This window comes from Oreochromis aureus, linkage group 19 (genome assembly GCF_013358895.1).
Source record: "Oreochromis aureus strain Israel breed Guangdong linkage group 19, ZZ_aureus, whole genome shotgun sequence".
NCBI lineage: Eukaryota > Metazoa > Chordata > Actinopteri > Cichliformes > Cichlidae > Oreochromis > Oreochromis aureus.
The window spans coordinates 9,739,825-9,765,975 of NC_052960.1; the positions used below are offsets into that span (position 1 = coordinate 9,739,825).

General features: G+C 38.4%; 2 protein-coding genes across 2 annotated transcripts; one reads left to right on the forward strand and one right to left on the reverse strand.

Annotated features, from left to right (window-relative positions):
* Window positions 1–256: 256 nt before the first annotated feature.
* LOC116318083 (transmembrane protein 87A) lies at window positions 257–12,349 on the reverse strand. The gene is made up of 20 exons (XM_031737010.2): window positions 12,187–12,349; window positions 10,526–10,583; window positions 9,946–10,043; window positions 8,360–8,476; window positions 8,094–8,141; window positions 7,963–8,004; window positions 7,590–7,716; window positions 7,449–7,510; window positions 7,079–7,262; window positions 6,870–6,969; window positions 6,671–6,764; window positions 4,592–4,663; window positions 4,342–4,450; window positions 3,633–3,691; window positions 3,437–3,540; window positions 3,262–3,338; window positions 2,570–2,634; window positions 2,436–2,488; window positions 2,182–2,212; window positions 257–2,051 (listed from the first exon to the last, which is right to left on the reverse strand). Exons 1-20 carry the CDS (start codon window positions 12,301–12,303, stop codon window positions 2,010–2,012), a joined length of 1,659 nt encoding a protein of 552 aa, XP_031592870.1. The 5' UTR covers window positions 12,304–12,349; the 3' UTR covers window positions 257–2,009.
* Window positions 12,350–13,455: 1,106 nt separating this feature from the next.
* On the forward strand, window positions 13,456–26,148 carry ganc (glucosidase, alpha; neutral C). The gene is made up of 25 exons (XM_031737119.2): window positions 13,456–13,674; window positions 14,052–14,114; window positions 14,593–14,695; window positions 14,843–14,970; window positions 15,184–15,360; window positions 15,471–15,474; window positions 15,568–15,637; window positions 15,810–15,906; window positions 16,017–16,200; window positions 16,293–16,437; window positions 16,535–16,770; window positions 16,857–16,983; window positions 17,239–17,318; window positions 17,604–17,747; window positions 17,975–18,071; window positions 18,179–18,280; window positions 18,523–18,697; window positions 19,367–19,435; window positions 19,614–19,678; window positions 19,778–19,854; window positions 19,932–20,006; window positions 20,098–20,211; window positions 22,350–22,462; window positions 22,616–22,719; window positions 24,932–26,148. The coding sequence occupies exons 1-25, from the start codon at window positions 13,646–13,648 to the stop codon at window positions 25,039–25,041; spliced, it is 2,688 nt and encodes an 895-aa protein (XP_031592979.1). The 5' UTR covers window positions 13,456–13,645; the 3' UTR covers window positions 25,042–26,148.
* The last annotated feature ends 3 nt before the right edge of the window (window positions 26,149–26,151 follow it).

Below are 26,151 nucleotides of genomic sequence, written 5' to 3' on the forward strand. Positions count from 1 at the left end.
GCTTGTATTAAACGGTGAGTTGAACGGTTATTTTGCACCGAGGTTTCGTACCAAAAGAAAATCAGTATTTATGACACAAATACTTAAATATTTTATAAATTTAGATTTCCAGGATTTAAAGGACACTCCCACTTGTTTTTTAAATAAAATATTCTAGAAAAGAACGCGTTTAAATATTGTAATTGTGATATATATTTAAACATGTCTTTTAGAAAAACAAAATAATTCTAAGTTTATACAAAACTTACGTTTTAACCATCTTTCAATAGAAATTTATTTGCAGGACATACGCAAAAAGCCATACAATATTATCAGCTTCACAATACAATGCAGACTCAAATCCAGACACAGGGTTTTAGTGTCTCTCTGAAATAAAATATTGTCAACAAGATTTAGACAAATAGAAAAAAAACAAAAACAAAAAACAAACATAGTTCAGAGCTTTAAAATTATCCACATATACTGCAGTAGATCAAACAAGTATGAGGAATTATTTCAGATAAGGCTATTTTTGAGCGTAGCTGGGAAAGGGTCAGAGAAATCTGTAATAATGGTGAACTGATACTCCCCTGTGCTACTAAAGTCAACAGAGAACCTAAATAAAACTCCGGACCTGTTGGTGGAGGGCGTCGGAGAGCACATTTTATAGACACACTAAATTACATGTATATTTTTCAGCTATTCAGGTTCGTTATTCAGTGGCTAGAAAAAAGTGTTCACTTTGGTGACTGCAATATCTAGTGTTTCTAGATCTATTATATGAAATCAAAACTATAAAAAAACGTTACTTTTCATAAAAATTAAAATAAAGCAGGCTTAATTTTACTACTAATGCTTACAAACAGGATTTTCTTTTACTTTTTCTACGCTTATCAACCAATTAAATATAGTCAAATTTGAACTCGCTTAAACTGATCAGTGTGTGGATGACATCCTGAAGAAATGATCTGCATGTGTCTACAAAATGAACACGCCTCACACGGTTTTATGACAGTTAATTCTTTGCATTGATATAGCTCCATAACTATCATTAAATGTTCCCAGATCAGCAGATGTGGCTTATTTTCTGGACGACGGTGATATCCTTCAAGTATCAACATGACAGATGTTAACAGTGGCTTAACTATTTTGATATTCAAAATGACCCAGTTAGCCAGACACTACAGTAATAATGTGTTAACAATTAAACACACATATTTGTTGGTTAAGCATTAAAACATTTGCTTTTAGCTGTCTGGCTAAATGGCTAATTGTACAATAGAGTTACTTGCACATTTAAATATTAAATCGTGTGATCAAATAAATATGTAATGTAACAAAGTATCTTTTTAATATATATGGCACAGCACTGAAGATAAGCTATTGTTCATTAAGATGCTACAATGTCTTAAATATAATCCTATTATGAAACTACTTTGATCTTTTCAGTTATTCATTATCTTCCGTTTGTAGCATCATCCGATATCTTGGCTGTGATGATGGCCAGGCATCACGAGTCATACCTGACTGTGTTCCAAAAAGGACCTCACATTCCTACAACTCTGACCCGTCAGGAGTTATCTGTGCAGTCTGAAGTGGGTGGAGCTTTTGTCAAATATTTTGATCATCTATCCCTTGCACTGGATATCACATGTTTCATTAAATAATTATAATAGTCCTAAAAAAAAAAAAAAAAAAAAACAGAAACAGAACATTTCTGCTTCTCCTTCATTTTGTTCAACAAATAAAATAGTTATAAATATAAATGCTATACTATATAACTGCTTCTTGTATTTTATCCCAGAATAATCCCAGAATGCCATCAGCAGCCGACCCAGTCACTTCAGGTTGCACAGTATGGCGTTAATATAAGAGTTTATTATAGTGTTACCCAAAAACCTGTGAAATAAAAGTTTTTTTAAAAAGTGTCTGAAGAAAGAACAGATATCCATCCCCCCAACATTTTTGGTAATCAGATCACTCATTGCTGCCTCAGTTGAATTCCTCTATTTTCATTCTCAGATCGTCTTCTACTCCATTTTGGACCTCTCCATCTTGGTTTTCAGGATTTCCTGGGAAAAAAAGCAAAAAACAGCAGTGTGGTTGTTAAATGATGACACAGTGAAAGGTCAGGACTTTAAATAGATTAAAGTGTGAGTAGAATCATGGGACTCGCATGTGTAAAGTAAAAAGGCTCCTTACTTCTTCCTCATCTAGCATTACAGGGAGAGCTCTGTATGGAGGGGGGAAAGAAAAAAAACAGAGAAAGAGGTCACGGATATACCACGCACATCAGGAGTAAGTCAAACACTATGAATATGGCTTGAATAACAACAATATAGTACTTTTCTATCCTGGGCTGCCCGTAAAAAGCTTCCTCTTTAAAGTCATCGCCATATTTCCATCCAAATTTCATTTAGTGTAGCAGTTTTTCACCAAAATAAAGGTTTACTTACACATCAGCAACAGTAGTAGGAATGTTCTCCTCAACCCATTTTAGATCTTCATCCTGACAAAAAGCAGTTTTGAAACACAGAATTAAGTAAACATGGCAATAATGCAGGAGAGAAAATGTCAGAAGTCAGCCTACCTCTTTACTCAACATTTTCTGGGAGCCGTTAATGTCAGGTTTCGCGCCTCTCATCTTCATTCCCTCTGAAAAATCAAGAAAAGGCAGCTGAAATCATTTACTCTGACACTATTAAATGATTATAAATTTATCAATTAACGCCTATACAAACAGACTGAGAATGTGTCACTGGGTTAAACAAAAGCTCAGACAGAAGGTTGTCAGTAAAGGATGTGAGGAAAATTGTGATTATTTGGGATTATTAGAGCATACAACACAAGATACAAACCACTTGAAAACATTTCTGTGACCTCTGTCGTTTTATATCTTTGTGTTATACTAGCTCACTGTCCTGAATTCTACACTTAAACACTGTTACTATAAGAGAAAAACCATCCTGTTAGTGGAACCTAAACAAAACTGATCAAAATTTAAAGAATCAGCTGGCATGTGATATGGCACAAGATGACAAGCCGGCAGGAGACTAGAACTACATGTTATGGCAACTAATACTGTTTTACACAACCAAGCTTATCAAAAGCTGTTTTACCTTTTCTCCCAACACACAGCACTAGAGTTAAATAAAATCAAAATTTTTCTAAGCAACTTAACTATGTAACGCAAATGAGCAATCAGTGTCTTTTTCAAACACTGTTTAATATGGCAAATACTTGTCTGGGGCTTTAAATGACAAGAGGAGTGAAATGTCGTACCAAAAGCTTCGTTCAGCATGGGCTCCTTTGCTTCGTCCTCTTCATCATCATCATCAATCAGAGGGGAATGGGAGAACCTGAAAGGAAACACCACATAGGTTGAAATCTTTATGAATCGTGTTAACCACGAGCTTACACAAAGGTACTTTGGCCCAAACTCCATACTGACGCTGACCTCTGATTGTTGGCTGAGGGCCGCAGCAGCACCATGATGACCAGAAGAATAGTGGAGAAGAGCAGGCGCCAGAACGCATCATCTACCCACAAGTCCCTCCAACCCTGCAGAAAGGACAAGGACAGATTTCAGAGGAAAAGCAGTGAAATCCAGTACAAGATAAATATAACTCAGCCAAAAGAGAAAACAAACTGACCCTCTGACAGTCGACCAACTTGAAGACCTTGGTGGTCCAGATGATAAATATGATAGAAGCTGTGGACACAAAATAAACACCAAGGATTTTGATGACTGCAAACAAAATACACGTGTTTCGCAGAAACTACAGCACACAAACAACAAACTGACCTGAAGGTAATTCTAGCCACAGCATTGGTAAACTGGAGATGTTTTTTTTAATGAAACAGATGTGTTCAAAAAGTACACAGATTCCCTTTCTTGTAAAGAGTTTACAAGAAGATTGGCCACACTGACAGCTACACAGTAAACACAAAGCAGGAGCCTGGAGCTTAAATACAAGCTGGTAACAGAGCAAACAATAAGCCTGGTTTCAGAGAGGTGAAAATAAAGTACAAAAAGGCTAATGAAGACAAAATCAGCTGTCAATCAGCACTATTTACATGTCATGTTTTGTAAATCAATAGAAAAACCTAGTTTGTCTAGTAGAAATTAGCTTTTTTTTTCCAAGTCATATTAGTTTCATTACCTTTATACAGAAGTAGGTTCATATGTTTAGCTTAGCTCACCAGCTTCCAGCAAACATATTTTCCAAGTTTGACCACATCTTACAGAGGAGCAAGTGCAGCACATTTCTACTATTTCATAATTGGCTTCATAGTTTACGGTAAACTTTTAACTGCTGAAAATGTGGAAGCTACGCGGACCCCAGCACAGCTGCAACTCACCGACAACAGAGAAGATGAGCGTGTTAGTGAAGTGCTGATATAACGAGAGCTTCACTACATTTCTGCGGAGCTTGAGGAGACGAGTGGTTTGAGACAAGCTGATGAAAATGTAAATGCAAATTAAGGAAAACACTGTGTATATGGACAGCTTCTAAACAAATACAGTCAAATGCCTATATGTGCAGTGCTTATGATAATACAAATCCCAGTGCAACCTGAGCAGTCATCAGGCTAGATGATTAAAGGATATCCACCACATGACACAGGAGTCAATGAGGGAGAGGCTGAGATTAGCCACAAGGGCAACAGTCCCGTAGAAGCCCTGTAGGAAGACGACAAGAGACACATTTTATGAAGAATATCTGTCTAAAGCTTAGAGCACAACAGAGAGCAAAGAGTGACTGTGAGTCAAGCAGCTACCTCTAGAACAGTGGTTCTTAACCTGGGTTCGATTGAACCCTAGGGGTTCGGTGAGTCGGTCTCAGGGGTTCAGCAGAGCCTCCGCTGTGACATGCACGGCTCATTTTGTGCACCAGTAAAAAACATATCTATGTCTTGAATTTGAAAAAAAAAAAACATATTTTATTTTTCACTAAAGAGGGGTTCAGTGAAAGCGCATATGAAACTGGTGGGGTTCGGTACCTCCAACAAGGTTAAGAACCACTGCTCTAGAACTAAAAAATGAAACCAAAAATGTAGTTCCTTAAATGTCCACTTGAGGCTGACTCCAAAAACTATCCATCTCCTTTCACCTCAGTCACACTAGAGGCAAAAATAGGATGGCACCCTCCTTGTGACTAGGAAAAAGAAAAGATCTGCTGTAGCCCAGTGATTTGGTAGAATCTTTTTGCTGTTGGAGAATGACTGCAAGTAGTTTTTATGGAGTGACCAGACTGACTGCAAACACTCAGATCAGCAAAAATTTGCAAAAAAATGCCATCAGATATCCAACACAAGGTAGTCAATCTGAATCAGTCTGTAGTGATAAGCAAAATTTGTCGGCAGGACACCTCTTTGCAATAAGGGACTCAACTCAGCTGCTGGTACTCTGGTTGGTGAGCATCTGTGTGATTTTTGCGGTCAAAATCACCATCCTGCAGCAATTATGTCACTACTGGTGGAGGAATTTCTGTTTCATATCTATGAAGTTCTGACTAAACTCATGTGAAAATGCTCTTTTTATAACTCACCTGTTTCACCTGAGTCGTGCATTATTATGGGTGTGGCTGCTTTATCTGACAGGCAGATGTAGCCAACACTTTCTGATTGGCTTCAACTGTGTTAACTGACAGTCACTGAACTCAAACACTCAACTGTAGTGGTATTTATGGTGCCTTTCAGAGCATTTAATTAAGTTTTTAATGTGGTTTTCTGCATGGTTAACTGTACTAACAGCTCATCCAAGAAGTCTGTGCTCTGGCAAGTGAAACTTAGGAAGTATCTATGCCTGGGGATACAGACTACTGCTGCACAAGTTTGCAACCATTAGGTGAGGATTTGGCACTCCAGCATCTTATTTAAATATGATCACCTCGAGCACAAAAGAAGAAAGGTGAAGTGTACATGCTATGAAAGTGTTGGGTAAACATGAGCTTGTGTTAAGATTACAAAACACATTCTAATCAACTTCATTCGCTTGCCGTCCTTCTTATCTCATGTTTAAATCGCTTTTGCTGAACTCGCTGCTGTGTCTTTAGCTTCTTTCAAAAAATTACTCATGGATCAAATTTGTCATTCTCTATCATGATCACTTGTCTGCCTCCCAGAGACAGAATCCCTGTGTAACCTTCCCTCTCTATGGTCTCCTGCACTCAAATCAAATTTATATATAGAGAGCGCCTTCCCTGCTGCACCGGGCCCGATTTTTATGCAAAAATACATCACAGCCATCAGCTTCAATCACCCTCCAGAGGCTGCAACAAATAATGTGCACTAGCTGAAATGCAGAGGGTTCATTTCATTTGCCTGGATAAAATTAATGTGAGGCCACTGAAACTTAATATGTGGTCCTAGAAGTGAAGTATAAAGGGTGTCCTAATCAGCAGAGAGTATGCCTTCAAGGGACATTTTAAATCAACCTTTGTTCAAATACATTTTATTTATTTAGGGCATGATTTATGTATTTAAAAAATGTCAATATATTTGAAAAAAAAGAAAAAAGAATATGTATGTGTGACTGTTCTTATAATCCTTGTATACAAAGTACTTTGTAGTCTTGGTTTTGAAAGCTGCCACACAATAAATATTTAGTTAACAACAGATTTTTATTCTTAAGGATGAATGCAAGATAAAGACTTGCATCTGCTGCTTATCAATATTAGATACTTACACCGGTTACTCGCAGCACACCTTCTACTGAGGAGAAGAGAAGGTAAAAAATTCCAACAGCTACTAGCCGATGTACGGTGGTGCCCAACCTGGGCCTAAGCAGAAGGGAGAATAAAACAGTGCATTAAAACAAGTAACAGCAGTGGGTTATCCACTAGAGACTACATAAAATCAGGTAACCTTTAAAGGAATCAACTCACTTCACTATGCCATAGCCAAGGCTTACAATGAGGACCAGGATTCGAGCCAGAGATCTTTTGAGTGCAGAGAGCAACTCTGCAAAAATCACAGCCCCTAGCACTGCAAAAAAACAATACAAAGAGAAAAACAGATGCCAAAATATGAAAAGGAAAAAACAAAAACAAAAAAACTTATACCACAAACAAGAAAGCGTGGAAAATCTCCCAACCATAGTCTCCTTTGTAACGGATGCTTTGGTATTCAGAGTAGAAAACCGCTTTCTCCAGCATGCCGAGGATAATGACGGCACCAATCCAGAACTGGATCCGCAGCAGATCCCTCCAATAACAGGCGCACCAGAAGAGCCAGAGAGCCCCAAACAGCACGTAAACAATGCACATGATCATGAAGAACTGTGATGAGCGCAAGAATGGGAGACAGTCTCAGCTTTGTCATTGATTATAAGTAAGCTATACACTCAGGTTCCAGTATTATGGTGAAAGATTTTACATGTCTGAATTCATCAACTCCTTTTACTCCTAGATATACCAATTAAATATTAAATAATGTTAAATATTACAGAAAATTAGGATTTATACCATCATGAGAGGCCAGTCTGCTGGAGAGGAGTAGTCATGTGGACCTTTCATCTCCACTTTCACTGGGAAATAAAGAAAGGTATGTTATTGTTTAATGAAATATCATTCTAAAGCTCTTTATGCAAAATGGTTGTTTCTCACTTGAAAACGTAAAGCTGGACTGCTCTCCTCCCTCAGCTTCATCGTCAGCTCCACGAAACAAAGGCTGCACCTTCACTATGAACAGATAGGGACTGTCTTCCCAGGCTTTGGCCACTGCACTGATATCCTAAAAAAAGAAGATTTAGACTTTTAAATCTGATGAATGAAGCAATTTTTATACTTTTTATAGATTGATTTCATTGCACTGAATGAGACAGCATATAGTTTTGTTGTACTTTTGTTATAATGACAAAAAATATATCATTATTACACTTGTTCCCATGAGCATTGGAATATAAAATACCCAGAAAGAATTAAAACTTTCCTCAAAAAATTAAAAATATAAAGTTTATTCACTGTTGTAATGTCTTACCGGTTTTTCAGACCAAAAGAAGCTCTGATTGGATGGGTCACTCTAAGAGAAAAAAATAGTTTTAGGGCAAGTCTGATAAGAACAATGAAAAAATCATAATAAGCGTCTAAAGATCAGTGTCGATCACGCACCTTTGGGCTAGTCAGTGGCTGATAAGGGTTGAAGTCTGGGTAATAGACCTAAAACAAAGGCCAAAGTAAACAAATACACATGAATAGATATGGATATATAATACAGTGTATGCAGGAAATCTCTTAAAGAGCAGTTTCACATGTTTAAAAACTGACTTACATCAGTATTGGATAACTGCTGCACAGAAATTGGACAATTACACACACATAATAAATGAGTTTATGTGCTATCTAGAGTGATGTAGGACTGTATCGTTGTCACTGACCTTTGGTAACAAGAGAGAGGAGCAGTTGTCAAAGTACATGTAGCCCTGACTGTAGAAGCCACTCCAGCCATCTTTCAGCATGTGCTCCATGCCAAACATGTTCATGGCTTTGTTGTCCTGCAAAACAGTCCGTTATAACATGTACTTTAAAGTTATGTGTTTAATATGTGTTTTATAACAGGATGTTATTGCAATGATACTTGACAATCACAGCAGTAACTGAATTTACTGTATTTCAATACATTTTTGCAAAATATTTGACACCATATAATAATAAGCATTAATATGCACATGACAATATTTCACACACCAGCTGAATAATGCTGAATAACAAAGACAAAAGCACCAGCCTTCACGGGACTCATTGAATAGTGCAAACACAGGCAAGTAAGTGGAACCTAATTTCAAGGGCCCAAAGTATGTAAGATAGTAAATACGTTTTTTTTGTAAGAAGAGTAGATCCAAACATCCAAATCACAATTAGGGTTTATTTTTTCACTTCCAGAACAGAAGAGTGTTCATGCTTCACATCAAACCCACAAAGTAAAACTGACTAAATCTGAATGTATTAATTTCATTTAGATCTTTTTTATTTAATAAAAATTTGAAGTGCCTTGCGATAGATTGGCAACTGGGTCAGGGTGTATGCTTAGGCTCCAGCCCACCACAAACTTGAACTAGATAAACAAAAGATGGATGGATGTAAAGCCAATTCTTTTCATAGCTTTTATGAACAGCACTTCTAGGCACAAAGCAGGAGTAAAGGGTGGAGGGTTCGGTGATCTCAGGATTTTGTCTGTGCTTTTTGCAGTTGCTCTGTTGGCGTGAAGCTTGAAACCAATGCTGTTGGTCTACATTCCTACCAAGACATTTGGCTATGAACTCTGGGTAAATTAGATGGCAGACACAAACGTGGGAAATAAGCTTCCTTCACAGGGAATGAGCTCAGTCATTCAGGAGGGGTTGGAGCAGCTATCACTCCACATTAAAAGAAGCCAGATGAGGTGTTTCAGGTATATTATACTGAGAGGAAGATCCAGGACATAGAGAGATATTACATCTCTCTGCTGGCTTTTGAATGCCTTTGTGTCCCCCTTGAAGGAGCTGGAGGAGGTGGCCCAGAAAATGGATGGATGAAATGAAAAATGTAACGTTTGTTTATTGCAGTGAATTTCCTTCCTGGTGTAAAACTGCTTTGGACTTGCACTACTTCGCTTCCAGCTTTGCATTTTTCTTGGAAGAGACGTTCAAGCTCGAAAGGAACCAAACCGTTCAAATCAAATCTGACTTAAAAGTCTCCTTTGTGCTACAGGTGACCTCCACGTATCCTTGTTTCTGACCCTCACTTAAAAGTCTGACAGCAACAAAGCAAAGTGCAGCTGAGTCTGAGAAGCCCTTGGACAAGGAGCCAGATGGAAGTTGAGGCCAAGGCCAAGAAATCGCTTCAGGAAGGAAACAGCAGCTGCCCTGACTGACAAACAGTTGATGCACAATATATCTAAATCCTGAAAAAAGTTGATAAACCCAAATTTATCCAAAGTATATCTTTGTTTTCTTTACTCAAAGACTCACTGGTGTATACTCACTGGTGTGTTAAAGACCTCATTATAGCAAACAGAGGAGCGCAGGTACCAGCTGATGTTGAAGGCGAAGCTTTTGTTACACCGCCTTGAGTCACCCTGGACTGAAAAATAGAAGAAAGAAGAACATATCAGCACTTAGTATCCACTAGCTGATTCAGACAAGCACATGCGAGTCAGTGGAGTTCAAAGTATTCCAGGTTCTATTCTAGGTCAGTGTCTAATTTTCCTTGGAGGTATGTCTCAAACCGACACCAAGTAAACGCCAGCAATCAGTTCTACGAACAGCACCATACAAAGGAGAGAAATTTACACCACAGTACAATCTGTACTGTGGAGATAAGACTCTTTCAACGAGTATTTATCATTTCAAACACTGACATTTTGCTTTTAGTCCCTAGATATTCTGTTTGAAGGCTGCAGGGCATCCAACTTATCTGCAATGTCTGGATACCAGTTAGAGCCATAAACACGCTGTGGGGGAAGTAAATCACAGCACAACAATGCCATCCAGTCAGCATTTATGTGTGAATCCTCACATCCATAGTCCTGGCCATATCCACCTTAGAGAACGTAGGCTACTTACACTTCATGAAGATGGTGGTGTTGGCATACAGGGTCTTCCGAAAAACGGCATCCTGCGTCTGAAACCCAACAGAGACATATCAGTCAGCTGCTGTTTTTGCTCTTATGCCAGTATCAGGTACCGAAGCAGCTCATCAGCGATCACTGTATGTGTACATTCTGCAGATTCCTTTGAACTGTGTATGTACAATTTACACATAAAGACATGGCTTTATGGACCACCATCTGCTCATGTGTGATGCATAGAGTGCTGAGTACTGGAAACAATGGTGCTGCAGCTGCTGTGCTAGACAAATTATGTGATAGCACAATTTTTAATCATCTTTTCCTGAATTATGTTCTTTCAAAAAAAAAATACCTATGTCATTTTAAAATTATATATAACAAATAGGTACAGCAATTTACCCTCAGATGCAAATATACATGGAAATACAGCATATAAGGAAAAAACAGAAGTGTGCACAATACTAATCAATCAATATCTGGTCTGAGCATCTTTATTGTTTAACACAATCTGAACTCTCTGAGAGAAACTTTCTTTCTTTAAGTAGTCTTCAGGGATAGTTCTCCAGGCTTCTTCCAAAGCTCTTCGCTGAGTGTCCCAATGTCATTTGCCTCCACTGTGTTTTACATATGACTTTAGACACTCACTGTTATACCTCCTCTTTACATATTTATGATGATTTGAACCAAAGGTTTCAAATTCTGATCCATAAGGACTGTTACCATTGACTTTCAGTCCAGTTCTTATGTAGTTTGGCATACCTCAAGATGCTTTTCTCAGATTTTGTGTTTTGAAGAATTCCAACAAAGACTTGAGGACATCACTTTCAGATGCTGTTCACCCGCTCTAAGTAGATTTTTAGACTTGCCTCTTCTTCTGTTATGGTTCTGGCCACCGGTTCACCCCTTGATTTAGGTGCCATTTTTATGTTCAAATGATTCATAGGTAAGTGAAATAGCGGACAACAAAAAAATAAAAGACTCCCGTGAAAGTGTCTAGGTACAAAAATTGGACTGAAAATGAGTTTTTAAAAAAGTAGGCAATGTCTTAAGAAACACTTTTAAAGCCCTCCAAATAGCGTGAAAAACTATTACTTAACACCACTTAAAAAACGACAGTCTGGCTCCTTGGAACAGAAATGGCAACATATGAAGAAATACCAAGACACCACTATATCTACCTAAGCTTCAATAACATGATGCAACACATGTTTTTCCACATATAATCGCCTATCCACGTCACGTGGGAGCACGTTTAGCTCACCTTGAATTCAGTGAGGTAATATCACCGGCTGAGCTAGTTTTTAAACAAGAATTACTTTTCCTGTGTAACACAGATGCAAACGAACCTGTAACATGACACCACCTGCTTTTACACAGTGGAACTGAGAAAAATATCACCTTTTGTCCAGACAAAAATAGTAGCGTTAATGAAAGGAAAATCTGTGGTTTAAAAGCGGGGTAATAAGCGAATAAGCGACTTGTCGTGTCAGACTATCCAAACGAGAGCTGTCAAAGCAAAACGCCAGTGTTTGTGCTAGGTAGATATTACAGAGGAAAGAAGGGGCTAGTTAGCTTCTTCGGCTAACAGCTACCATGGAAGACTTAGCTTAGAGACTATGTAATAATGGTAAAGACACATATGTTAAAGACACTGACCGAGTTGATGTCCATGCTCCATACGGAAACCTCTGCCGCTGTCCCAGGACGGAAAACTAAGGCAAAAAACAGCAAACACAACCAATGCACCTGATCATATGACATCTTTTTGTGCATCTACTCCAGGTCAGCCAGGCTCGTGTCCGCATCCAGCTCCGGTTTGTTCTCCCTGTAGTTACCGCGGTCGCCACAAGAGTGCAACATAACACCGAAAACAGTGAGAGCAGAAACCATCTCCCTCTGTATATGCCTGACAGAGGGGCAACTACCAATTATTATAAACTATCTACAACTCTAACAAAACGTTTTGTAAAAATATGGAATTTCAATTTATTTATTTAGACGGGACAATGCAAAGTTCCAATACAGAGCATGACACTTATGTGCACATAGAGTTAAAGCTAATTTCCAATAATTTCCAACCCTTGTTCCTCGCTGGCCTTTAACATCCACAATGCACAAACAATATTTGCAATTTACACATTAAATACACATAATAGAAAAATATAGTGTAAGAAAGCTACAGAAATTAAAAATATTTCGAAAAGTATGAATAATTATACAATTATAATTAATTAAAATGACTACAGATCTTGTTTACATTTAATTAACCTTTGACCCTTACTTAAAAGGAAATAATTTTTATAATAATTTTGATTTCAGTTGTAAATGTAGATGAAAAGCCAAATTTAGATGTGTGATGTGGTATTTTACAGTTACCATTCAGCATACTCTTAAAATGTGATCATAGTCTTCTCATTTAAAAACACAAATGAATGAAACTCCCAAAACTAATTCAATTACATATATTTTAAAAAATGTAACTATGATACCACAGAAATTGTTGGATAATAATGAATTTCTTATTCATACGCAATACTTAGTATTCTCCTACCAACAGAGCTGGATAAATAAGCCTTATTCTAACATGCACCACAACCTTGGCATAACTTGGCAGTTATACTTGGAAGACCTCCATCTCGACTTGTAAAACAACAATTATAAATACTTTAATAATCCATCTTTAATCAATATAATTAATCAATGATTTGTAAGCACAAGATTTAAAAATCAAATTCTATAGGTTTGTTTAGATAAATTCAATTATTATATTTTTGTCTTCTTTTTTGGCTTTAAATAACTGTATTTTTCAATTATTATTATTATTTATTTATTATTTTTACTTGTGCAAAATAACATAAACCACATTGTAAATACCTCCAGGAAGAGAGGCCTGTTCGCTTCAGTGGGGGATTTATTTTGGAAATCCAAACCGGAAATGAAGGTTGACGTACGTAGCGGTATCTTGAGGCAGAATTTTTCTCTACGTGTTGTTTCCCGAGTTGAAACTGTCAGGAAGCTCTTCCTGGTTTAAACAGAAAACAAATGTAGCTGTGCTCAAACACGGAGACCACCCCGACTGTAAAGGACCGAAGGTTTTGTCTTATGTCTGCGTGAAATGGCGGAAGTGAGCCAAACCCTTGCTAGGTACTGACATATGGGTATATAAACATGCTGTTTTCAGCCGCTCTGTTGCAAAGACCACTCTCTTATGTTGACCTTTGACATTTCACAATGAACCTATATGAAGAAAGCAACATAAAGTAGGACAATCATGTAGTTACTGTGTAGTTATTATCAAATACATGGTAGCTGTTGTTTAGGTCACTGAAAGGTGCTTGGCAATATTTGAATTATGGGAAGTTTGTGACTTTTATATATGTGTGCACAGTCAGGTTACAGTTTAACCACCATTTTAGATACTTTATCTTTTAAAAAGTGCTTTCCATGCCCCAATTGTCTTGAACACCTTGGTCTACGTGTATAAGTGTGTCTATTTCACTTTATTTTTGCTTCTCTTCTAGTGTTATCCCTAATGTTGAGGGGGAAGGCAAGTTCAAGAAGAGCAGTGATGTTGCTTTTTACAGGTGTGTTGGACACAGTTAAAGTGATTTTATTGTGTTTTGTTGGACTTGAGCCAGTGTCTAAGTAATTAAGTCTAAGCAATTAAGTAAGTAAGTCACGTTTATTTATTTACCGTTGTAAAGGACTATTAAAAATAATTAATATCAATAGAGAACCATGTTGAAACACAATGAAAGCTAATACAAACGTTTAAATTCAATTTTATAATGTCAAATCACAGGAAAATTCACCCCGAGGCGCTTTATTTTGTAAGTTAAGTACCCTACAATAATACAGAATACGAGTAAAATCCCTGATTAAACAGAAATGTTTAAACTGCTTTTAAAAGGTAGCTTACTAGAATGAATTTGGAGTGTGGCTCAAATACAAAGAGATGAATTTTCTAAGTAAGCGTAATAATCTGGTCTAACTCTAAAACCTCTCTAAAATTGAAAAGTATTTGAATCTCATCACTGATGTTTATTTTCGCTTGCTTTTAAGGCGGCAGATCCAGGGTCCAAACATGCAGCATCAGGCTCTTTTGGACACCATGGTGCTCACAGAGAAGGGGGCACGTTTTGAATTGGTGGAAGCAGACTCGCAGGTTAGTGTTACTTTTAAAAAGTTTCTTTAATCACATTTAATCATCATTTAGACTGCACAGATCAATGTTTTGACCTTTGATTATGCCCACAATTGTGAATGACACTTGAAGAAGAGTTCTTTTTTTATAAGCTTACTCTTTTCACAGACCAGGCTGCTTCTTTCTTTGTCCCCGTCCAAACACGGTATTGTAAGGATAACAATAGATGAATTTCAGCCTATTAAGGCACGCTATCGAGTTCCAGATGTGTTACCCGGGGAACCACAGTGTGAACAGTAAGCGATGTATCATTTTTCTATTAGGGTGTCATGTTACTTCTTTAAAATCCAGTCCCCTTTAGTATTTCTGACAGTCTAAGAACTTCTTCTGTTGTGACAGAAATTATTAATTGTTCATATCAATAAAAGACAAGTTTATAGATAAAGTTTTAACTCGTAGGATTGCTGCACCTCGAAATTACTTGACCTTTACTGCTCATCCTTTGGTAGATTAACAGTGGAGAAACAGACTAAGGACTCAGTCACACTTTCTTGGTCTTCCGGATTTTATCAGCTCCGTGTGTGGCATTCTCCTTTCCGAATGGAGATCCTGTGTGAGCAGGAAGTGATGGTCACGTTCAACTCTAAGGACAAACTGTGGTTTGAGAGATTGCAGCATCGACCCAGGTGAGATTTGCAGGAAACAGATGTGCAGCAGATAATTGTTTATATTATATAGTTAACTGCATTTCTTTTCTTTATTCTGCATTCTTCTGCTGGGCCACATGTCATGGTAGCGAGGTAAGAAAATAGAAGCACATCTGAAACTACAGCTTAATTTTGAAGCTTAATCAGGTCTGTGAATGCCATTGTTCTTTTTTGCTTTTATTTCAGCTTCAAGACGAGCGGAAAAGTTCATTATGGAAGGAGACATTCAAGCAGTTTGTGGATATCAAGGCTAATGGTTTGTGCCTCTGCTTAAATATTTTACCAGCTACTATCTCACTTTGGTGTACTGTGTTCACATTTTTATGATCATAAATTACAGGCAGGTGTACATTTACAGAGCTTAATAATCAAGGAACAGAGTGTACTTCTAAACTTTATACTGAGAGACATATGTTGTGCACCTTCAGGTCCCAGCAGCATTGGAGCAGACCTCTGTCTTCATGGGTTCAGGCATGTGTATGGTCTACCCCAACACGCAGACAACTTGCAGCTCAGAGACACGAGGTACACACGATGGTGTTTGTGTCTTCATTTGTAAGAGTGTAATTTATCTGTGCATCCTGCAGGCAGGAGAGAGAGTTGACAATTTTTAAACAATGTGTGTCCTTTCACAGAGATGGTGAGCCTTACCGGCTGTACAACTTGGATGTTTTTGCCTATCCACTGTACAGTCGTCTCGGACTGTATGGATCTGTGCCATTGATGGTGGCCCACAAGCCAGACAGGACTCTGGGTGTATTTTGGCTGAATGCGTCTGAGACTTTTATAAACATTCAGTACTCCCCTTCTGACCATCAGGTGACTTTTGTTTCTGTGCTGTCTGTATTTTACAGTGCCCATGAAGCAAAAAGACATTTTTCTACTGCTCAGTAACCCTCTGTCTCGCACAGGATGATAAAACCCCTCCAGTTAAACGGAGGCGGGCTGAACCACAGACTGATGTCCACTGGCTTTCAGAAAGTGGTATGATTGACTGCATGGTTCTGCTTGGGCCCAGTCCACAGCAACTTTTCGCCCAGTATGCTCAGCTGACGGGTGAGAATGTGGCTCTGAAATTATGTTATCCAAAAATAAAAAATAAAATTAAGCTCTCAAAGACTCAAACTTTACTTGTCTGTCCTCCCTGTGTCAGGATATCAAGCCCTGCCCCCTCTGTTTGCCCTCGGGTACCACCAGTGCCGCTGGAACTACATTGATGAAGCTGACGTGAAGTCTGTGGATGCTGGATTTGATCGCCACAGTATTCCTTACGATGTCATCTGGCTGGACATTGAGCACACAGATGGGAAGCGGTACTTTACCTGGGATCCTGTTCATTTCCCTGAACCAGCCAAGCTGCAGCAGCACCTGGAGAAGAAAAACAGGAAGGTCAGTTTTACAGTGCAAAACATGCATCATCTAGAGAAATTGTTTTGCTTTGATACGTTAAGATGTTTTCTGTTATATTTCTTCAGCTGGTCATTATAAGTGATCCACACATTAAGGTTGATCCTTCTTGGTCCCTCTACTGTGAGGCCAGAGACGGAGGGCACTTTGTCAAGGACAGAGAGGGACAGATCTTTAAGGGCTCATGCTGGCCAGGTAATCTGACAAAATCTACTGTTTGAAAAGCCTATGTTAACATGTTGGCTGCACCAAGGTCCAGAATAAGATAAATATGATTTTTTTATACTGTTGATCATGCAAAGATACTCTACAGTACAGTCCAAGAATAAATAAAAAGAAGAAAAAGCAACAAGGTCCACTTTAATAGACGCTGTATGTACTTGATGTGTACGTATGATGTTGTCATATGCATCTTCTTTGTAACTGGAGTTATGTTCACTTCCCTTACAGGTGAATCCTCCTACCTTGATTTCAGCAGCTCAGCTACTCGAGCATGGTACTCCAGATGCTTCAGCTTGGATAAATACAAAGTAAGGCTCAGAAGGGATCAGCCATATTTAAACAGAAACGCTGCATAATGCAAAGCTACTCAGGACCAGAGCAGAGCAGCAAAAGGCTGAAGAATAATTAAGCTGTGTTTTCTTCTTATGTTGTGGTACCCGTGAAATAAAATGAAACATTTTAAAAGCATCTTAATTAATTTAATACTTTAGTCCTTGACAAAGATTTCATCTCATATTATTTGTTTTTTGTCCACTTAATACTAAGATTGTCTGCTCAAGACACGGTAGTGATGGTGTTTATTTATGATACAGGGATCGACACCTTTGTTGTTTGTGTGGAACGATATGAACGAACCATCTGTGTTCAGCGGCCCAGAGCTGACGATGCTGAAGGATGCAGTGCATTGTGGGGACTGGGAACACAGAGATTTACACAACCTGTATGGTTTTTACCAGGTAAGCAATCTCTTAAAGGACCTGCAGTGTTTTGTTACTTTAACCACAAAAAATCTGTTTTTCTTCTCTTGATGGAAAAATTTTATTTTGTCCTTCAAGTAACTCTAAAAGTACAAATCAACATCCAGAGTAGTTAAGTTGTGAAGACAGTGTTTAAAGAGTAAAGCCTCCAAGCCTATTCTGTATAATAAAAATAAAATAACTAAAAAAATATTTTTATTTAACAGCACATGGCGACAGTGGAAGGTCTAATCACACGTTCGGGTGGCTTAGAGAGACCGTTCGTCCTCTCGCGCTCTTTCTTTGCAGGGTCACAGAGACTTGGTGAGCTATTTAAATGGGAAAATGAAAATGCTTCCATCCTCTCCATATTTCCACATATCCATGCTTAGCTGTGCCATTTGTTGTAATTGGCTTTGTTTGGGATACAGGAGCAGTGTGGACTGGTGATAATGTTGCCAACTGGGAGTATCTGAAGATCTCAGTTCCAATGGTGTTGTCCCTGAGCTTGGCAGGCATAGCGTTTTGTGGAGGTGAGGACATTATTGTTTATGGATTAAATTATTTAAACACAAAACAGAATTATTATTGACTAGTCAGACGGAGATGTTAATCCTTCTATTTCAGCCAACGTGTAATTTTCTTTTGTTGGTGCAGAGATATTACTGAAGTACAAGTATAAGTAGTTGCTTATATATTCAGTAAGTATGGGATATATTACTGCATATTGTCATGTGCTGCTGTTTATCATTACTCTCTATTTTTGGTGTTTCAGCTGATGTTGGTGGGTTCATCCAGGACCCAGAGCCAGAGTTACTGGTGCGCTGGTACCAGGCGGGTGCCCTGCAGCCATTTTTCCGCGGTCACTCTGCAAATGTGACAAACCGTCGGGAACCCTGGCTTTTTGGGGACGAGGTGACTGCAGCAATCCGCACTGTAATCCAACAAAGGTACTGCTAGAGAGGTGTCAGTGTCGGTTACTTGAACACCATGTATAGATTGAACATAACCTTTAGAGCAGCAGTCCCCAACCCCTGGGCCAACGGTACCGATCCGTGAGTCGTTTGAAAGAACTATTTATGCATTACCATAGCGACCAGAGAGCATTAAGGGGCAGAGAGGAGGATGTTACTCTCGATGTTGTTGGCGCATTTCAGGAGGACGCTGATAATAAAGTTACACAATTACACAGTGAATTCAAGTTTATTATTATATTTACAAAATACCACAGTTTTTGTCTTGGTCGTATCATTTTATTTTGTTGGCTGCTCTGCTGCTTTAGAGGACGGGTTGTGAAAAACATTATTGGGATGTGACACTCGGTGAATCGAAAACAATGTTAGATCCAGTTCAAAGACAGTCTCTCTTGGTTGACTAAAACATGTTTGTCCTACAGCAGCCACTGTAGCTAGGATAAATGCATTTGAATTGAGAGTTGACTTCGGGCTGCAACCTACTGACCTCTAGTGGTGATAGTGTATATACCGTAGCTTTAAAGTAAATGTCAACATGAGGGACAAGATACAAATATAATATGTTTCATTAGTTTCTTCTGCCTTTGGTGAAATGCTTATTGTCTGACGATCTCATAATCCAGAGTCCATTTTGTCTGTTCTCAGGTACAGTCTGCTGCCCTATTGGTACACGCTGTTTCACCAGGCTCACACGTCTGCGTTGCCTCCACTCAGGTTAGTCCTGGTGCTATCTACTGTTCAAATATAGCAGCTGCAACTACACCTCTGTTAACTTAGTCATTATTACATCTGTGAAGACGAGATCATGCTCTTAATGTTCACTTTATAAGGCTCTCATTTTAAAGCTAGTTTAACTTGGATGTGGCCTCTAATTCTATTTAAAACTATACAGACCTTTGTGGGTGGAGTTCCCAGAAGAAGAGAGCACCTTCAGTGTGGACAGCCAGTACATGCTTGGTGATAAAAAACTTTTCATCTTTGCATGATTTCTCTTTGTACCCTGGAATTATTGCACTTTCATTTTTTCTTAGTTAAACTTTGCTTCATTTTATGTAGGAGGAGCACTGCTGGCCTGTCCTGTAACTGAACCAGGCATCCAAGAAATCAAAGTCTTACTTCCTGGATCTGACGATGTACTGTCTTATATATATTTCAATATTGTCATGTTACACTTGATTGTGGATGCTATTCACATTTTTGTCTGTTTTAGATTTGGTATGACATCCATTCTGCACTGGTATACAAAGGAGGCAGGACTCTGAGTCTTCCTGTCACCCTGGACACAGTAAGTTTAGACGACTATTTTACGTGTGTTATTTTTATAAAGTCAGATGATCTGTTATCTGTCAGTTGACTCTGATGTTTCCTTTGCTCAGGTTCCAGTATTCCAGCGCGGTGGCTCGGTGGTCTGCAGATCAGTAGGAAGTTGCTCCTGCACAGCTGAGCTTCGGCAGCTCCCCCTCTCTGTTACTGTGGCTTTAAACTCTCAGGTAACTCGTGCAGGATAGTGGAATCCTACACTGACTGGATGGCATTTCCATACTGAGAAAACTTTAGTTTTTTCTATGAGCCTGAATTTCGCTCTCTGAATTTCACACAAAGATTTAATCTGTGGGCTTTCTGTTGTCCCTTTTTTTCTAATATTGATTCCAGTATGTTTCAGTTGCAGTGGTTACAGATGTATTGAGTTTTTTCCTGAGGTTGTTCTTTGGGGTCCAGATTGCTGTATAGAAACAATTCCACCAGAGGGTGCCAAACGTTTGTGGACCACAAGCTCTTTATAAGTAGTTGTCCAGATTTTTATGGAAGCTTGCTTCTGCTGTTGAAAAAAAAACCAAACATTTTTGCCAACCATAAGTCAAAATTTGGGGTTATTTTCTCAAAATTTCAACTTAACCACTTGGAATTTACAGTTATTTTCTCAAAAGTTTAAGTTAACAAGTCAAAAATGTGAGATAATGACATGAAATTCTGACTTATGGTTGGCAAAAAAAGGTTTTTTTCATTGGCAGAAACAGTCATACCACTTACCATGTGGTCGATCTAAATTTTCCACAACGACCTATAACAAATTATATGTCATGACTACTAGAAATACAGATCAGTCAGTCTGTTCTATGTATTTCAGTGAGAAATTCATAAATATCTTTCAGTCATGATTCAAAACTTTAGTTACAGTTATCTGAGTAAAAGAGAATGGAAATGGAATGGAAATTGTTTTTTTATATTTATAAATTGTAAATATTTGTCTTTTTTAAACTTATTTCATTCAGTTGTCCAGGTCACTTTTATTTATTAATATTTAACTTAATTTTAAAATCATGATTTTACAGTCTCACATAGTTATACTAATAACAGAACAATTATTCAGATTCACTAATTTTCATCAAAAATGATCATGTATTTGTTCACAATTAATTCACTGATGTACACATGTTTGCTAAACTGTCTGCGTTTACTTCATATTCATAATATTATGCAAAGTGTTTCATCAGAGACTTGTGCCGTGGTGCATATCAGTCAATTAACTAGATGCAGGCTAGTAATGATTTATTGAAATGCATTAGGACTGTGTGTAATGTATCAACTTGTTGCCTTTGGCTCATTTCACTGATATAATTTCAGCCTTTTGGAAAGAAATTGCACATGTCTAAACTGTTTGTATCCATCCATCCATCCATCCATCCTCATCCGCTTTATCCGAGGTCGGGTCGCGGGGGCAGCAGCCTAAGCAGAGAAGCCCAGACCTCCCTCTCCCCAGCCACCTCCTCCAGCTCATCCGGGGGAACACCAAGGCGTTCCCAGGCCAGCCGAGAGATATAATCTCTCCAGCGCGTCCTGGGTCTGCCCTGGGCCTCCCCCGGTGGGACATGCCCGAACACCTCACCCAGGAGGCGCCCAGGGGCATCCTTGTCAGATGCCCGAACCACCTCAACTGGCTCCTTTCGATGTGGAGGAGCAGCGGCTCTACTCTGAGCCCCTCCCGGATGGCCGAACTTCTCACCCTATCTCTAAGGGAGAGGCCAGCCACCCTTCGGAGGAAGCTCATTTCTGCCGCTTGTATCCGCGATCTCGTTCTTTCGGTCACTACCCACAGCTCGTGGCCATAGGTGAGATTGAGAGCTTCGCTTTTACACTCAGCTCCCTCTTCACCACGACGGACCGGTGCAGCGTCCGCATCACTGCAGCCGCAGCACCAATCCGTCTGTCGATCTCCGGCTCCTTTCTCCCATCACTCGCGAACAAGACCCCGAGATACTTAAACTCCTCCACTTGGGGCAGGAACTCATCCCCGACCCGGAGTGGGCACTCCACCCTTTTCCGGCTGAGAACCATGGCCTCAGATTTGGAGGTGCTGATCCTCATTCCCGCTGCTTCACACTCGGCTGCGAACCGTTCCAGTGCGAGCTGTTTGTATCCAACAATGCTAATTAATGTAGTAGCTGTCTGTATACAGGTTTATTTCAGTGCCTGCTCAAAAGTTTGGAGGTAAACTAATACTTATTAAAATTGAGTTTTTAATCATGCCAAATCTTTAAGCTACAACTACTGGGAACTTTTTATGCAAATTGTGACATTTGCATCTTTTAATTAGCAAAGCCCTGACTGCAATCTCCTCTCTCCACAGGGCACTGCTGATGGTGAGTTGTACCTGGATGACGGCCACTCGTTCAGATACCGTGACAGAAAGGCCTTCTGTCTGCGCAGGTTCAGCATGCTGTCAGGCCGTCTGCTCTGCCGGTGAGTCACATTCACACTTCCAAGATGGGCTCCAGTTTTATGCCACGTGTGAAAAAGAGAGACTGTTTGTCATGTTAAAAATAACATTAAATATTTTTAAGAAGAATAACTCATGACAATATGATTTACTGTTGTTGGTGCTGCTTGTCTCAGTCCTGCCGGTGAAGAAGGAACATTTGACTGTAATACAGTCATACAGTCGGTCACCCTCCTGGGGGTCAAGAGCAAACCGTCCGCAGTGATTGTGCATGCATCTGGTAAGGAGATCTGGCATTGATGTAAGGTTTATGGATAACTGACATTCACAATAAAAGAAACACCCACTTATACCAGCATGACTCCAGAGAACAAGCCTCCAAAACAACCACCGTCAAACAACACATGCAGTTATTGTGCGTCATGTTGGGTGGCTTTTGAGATATGTGTGTTTTTAACATCAGTAAATAATTTGCCTGTTTCTTACCTTAAGAATGCATTTTATTGTCCTTGAATGCAATTGGATTTTATTGCCACTGAAGTAAGTTGTGGCCTGTAAACAGTAAAACGATATTTAGCACCCGACCTTTCCTGCTGCCTTCCTGTTGTCTGTTCAGTTTACTATATTCCTCTGCATGCATGTTCTGCAGGTTTACTCCCTGTGGTACACACACACACATTATTTTAGTAAATGAAACCAGGTTATTCTAGAAAAATAACCAAAAAAGCAAAAAGAAAGCAAATGCACTTTTAAGTTATTAAAGTATTTCAGTTGATAAAGTTTTTTTGTGAACAACATTTGCTCATTTTATATTTGATGTTTCAAAAAGTTGAGACGCAGGACAACAAAAGACAAAAAAGTTGTTTCATGCAAGAATAAAAACACTCATTAACTAATTAGATTAACTGATGAAAGGTCAGTAGTATGATATTCTCCATGTCCCTGCCTAGGTTAAATTATTTTTATCCCTGGTGAGGAGAAAAAAGTATCCCCCCCTGCGTCAGTCAACGACACAAACAATAAAATTGGAAATTCACTTTCAGCAATCCTGATCCCACAACAGCAAATTTGGCATTTGACATGTCAACAACAAAACTAAACAACAGAACTGAGATTTGAAACTTCTTCTTTCAACTTTTTGATGTCCCATGATCCTCCCTGTAAATTTGTCTCTAAAGAAAACTTATGTGGAGGGGTTGTTGGCTTTAGAGCTGATTGTGCAACTGTTGAAAAACATCAGTCCTAACCTGACTGTAACTCACTGAATACCTCACAAGTTAGAATTTGTGGCCCATGATGCTGTAAAACACGTGACAGTGGGGGTCATTTTCACAAAATTAATGACTTTTAAACTCCAAAAACCTGCTGCTAATATCAGGATCAGATCTATGGGACAGGGTCACTTCCTTCCCTGAGATTTGCAGATGTGGGTAAAAGAGAGCGAGGCGATGCTGTCTGTCAGCAAAACAAACTATAACAGGAATCTAACAATCTGGAGCAAAATATGTATCTATTTTTTAAAACTAGCAGCATTTTGAGCTGTTGCATTTTGACATAATTTCATATTAAACATGGAGGTTAAATAGCACTGGGGAGTTCATTTTGGCATGTTAGACTGGTTGTAATGTTACGTTTGTCTTCTGTGTCTTTTTTTCACAAATCTCATCCTGTGATTGGGTAAAAACAGTACATAAAAAGGTACCAGATTGCACGAACACTTAAAAATCGTATGTTTTTATAGGTAAAATTGCAAATAGGTGGGAAATGTGAAATCAATAATAGCATTAAAATACTCAGATAATCTATTGGTCAAGTCCAAAGACAAATAACCCAGTTGCTATTAGCTAGTGGTGTCACCAATTTTTTTTCACTACATCCAGAAATAGAAGTTACATTTCTGCCATGTAAAGAAAAAAAGACATTAAATATTTAGTAATGTTGCTTCAATTTCTGTCTCCAAGCTCATTTAAAATGGATTGTGGCAAATGGGAAAACTGTCCTGTCTAATGAGTCTGTATTTGAAATTCATGTATTGTATCCTCAGCATGACAGAGGAGTAGACCCATGTGTTGTGTTATCAAATGCACAGTTCAGACGACAGCATCTGTGATAGTTACAGGGGTATAAAGAGTATAAGGGTTAGAGGAAACAAATGCACAACAACATTGACTGAATAATTTAACAAAAGGCAAACTTTAAAGCTGATCAGACTTTACCAAAAAGTAAAATATCTGCAGAAGGAATAAAAAGAAAACAAACCCGGGCAGCACACGGGAGATATAAATGAGTTTACATAGGTAACAGATTGCACAGGAACCTTGTTGAATCCATGCCATGAAGATGGTTTGAGTGTATGCTTTAATTACTCCAAAGGAGAAAAGAAAGCTGTAACGAAAACATTTGGAATCTGAGGAATTTGTTCCCTAATCTGTGTATCGATTTAAAAAAAACTAAAAAAGGTAAAGCATCACCCGTTTTCCTTTTATCGCCAGGTGCTAAGGACATTTCAGCTGCATTTCAGTACATGGAAACCTGCTGCACGCTGACTGTGAACAGTGTAAACCTCAAAGTGGCGATGGATTGGGAAATACAGATACGATGATTGTGGATATGTCAGTGATTGAGTTCCTTCATCTGGATTTCTTCATCCTACTAAGAAAACGTCCAGTTAAATTACCCATTTCAATAACTGTCAACTACAGAACTTGTCTGAATACATTTGATTGAAAAATAAATTGATAATTGTTTGTGGACACTGATGGCATTCAGAGCATATGCTCATTTCTGTGCTCCAAACAAAATCTTCACAAAATTGTAATCACTTTTTAAAATAATATCCATAAATCTTTGGACACTGAGATAAATCCTGTTTTTTTCTGTTTACCATAACCTATTGAAATTGTGGTCATGTGATAAATATGGACTCAAAGTGTACACACTTCTGAAATTTGTGCCGTTATTTACATAGATTGCATTAACTACTAAAGAATCACAGCTGTTTTTATAAACAGTCTCCTGTTTTCAGTGGTTCAGATGCAATTAGAAATAAAAATAATTATAAATTAAAAAATTAAATACTTGGAAATATTGGAGATATCCACTGAATAGATGCTTTTCTTTGAAGAATATAGTTATTTTTTAATCATTGCATGTACATTTTGAAATTTTTAAATTCTTGTTACAAAGTGTAGCTTATACACCATTTTTTAAAGGTTACATCTTATCAACTACAGCCTAAGTGCCCTATCTTCTTAATTTAGCTGAACCACAATAGCAGAATCAGTGGCGATCATGGATATATATAAACATCAGTGTTTAGTCTTGAGTCCTCTTAGCCTCCAAATCCAAAAGATTTGCCAGCAACAAAAAAAGTAATGGGGAAAAACATTTATAGAACAGTCAGGATATCAGAAGAACCCTGAAATTAGGTGACTATATAAAAATATTTCTGTATTTAATTTCATTCATGCTACTGTCCTATGATTACATGTTGGCACATGGTTTTCTTTGAGTACTGTACTTTATCTTGACACTGCCTTGTCCCTATAGACTGAGCTTTGCTGACTGAATCCTGGTCTGTGAGGACAAATATTTTTAAAAAATTTAAAAAAATCTTTTATTTTTATTGAATATTTTTAAACAATTACGAATTACAAGTTATTTTTAATTCTAAAGCTTGACTGAATAAATAGCAATGTGCAGCTTCTGATTT

Bases quoted from the DNA above. Each gene is read 5' to 3' on its own strand.
- LOC116318083 (XM_031737010.2), bottom strand. From the start codon at position 12,303: ATGCACAAAAAGATGTCATATGATCAGGTGCATTGGTTGTGTTTGCTG. The intron at 6,970-7,078 runs GTTGGGAGATTT...GTTTTTTTGCAG, and splicing joins CCGTTACAAAGGAGACTATG to TGCTAGGGGCTGTGATTTTT. The intron at 2,635-3,261 runs GTACGACATTTC...TTGATTTTTCAG, and splicing joins CATGCTGAACGAAGCTTTTG to AGGGAATGAAGATGAGAGGC.
- ganc (XM_031737119.2), top strand. From the start codon at position 13,646: ATGGCGGAAGTGAGCCAAACCCTTGCTAG. The intron at 14,971-15,183 runs GTAAGCGATGTA...ATCCTTTGGTAG, and splicing joins GGGGAACCACAGTGTGAACA to ATTAACAGTGGAGAAACAGA. The intron at 22,463-22,615 runs GTGAGTCACATT...TGCTTGTCTCAG, and splicing joins TCAGGCCGTCTGCTCTGCCG to TCCTGCCGGTGAAGAAGGAA.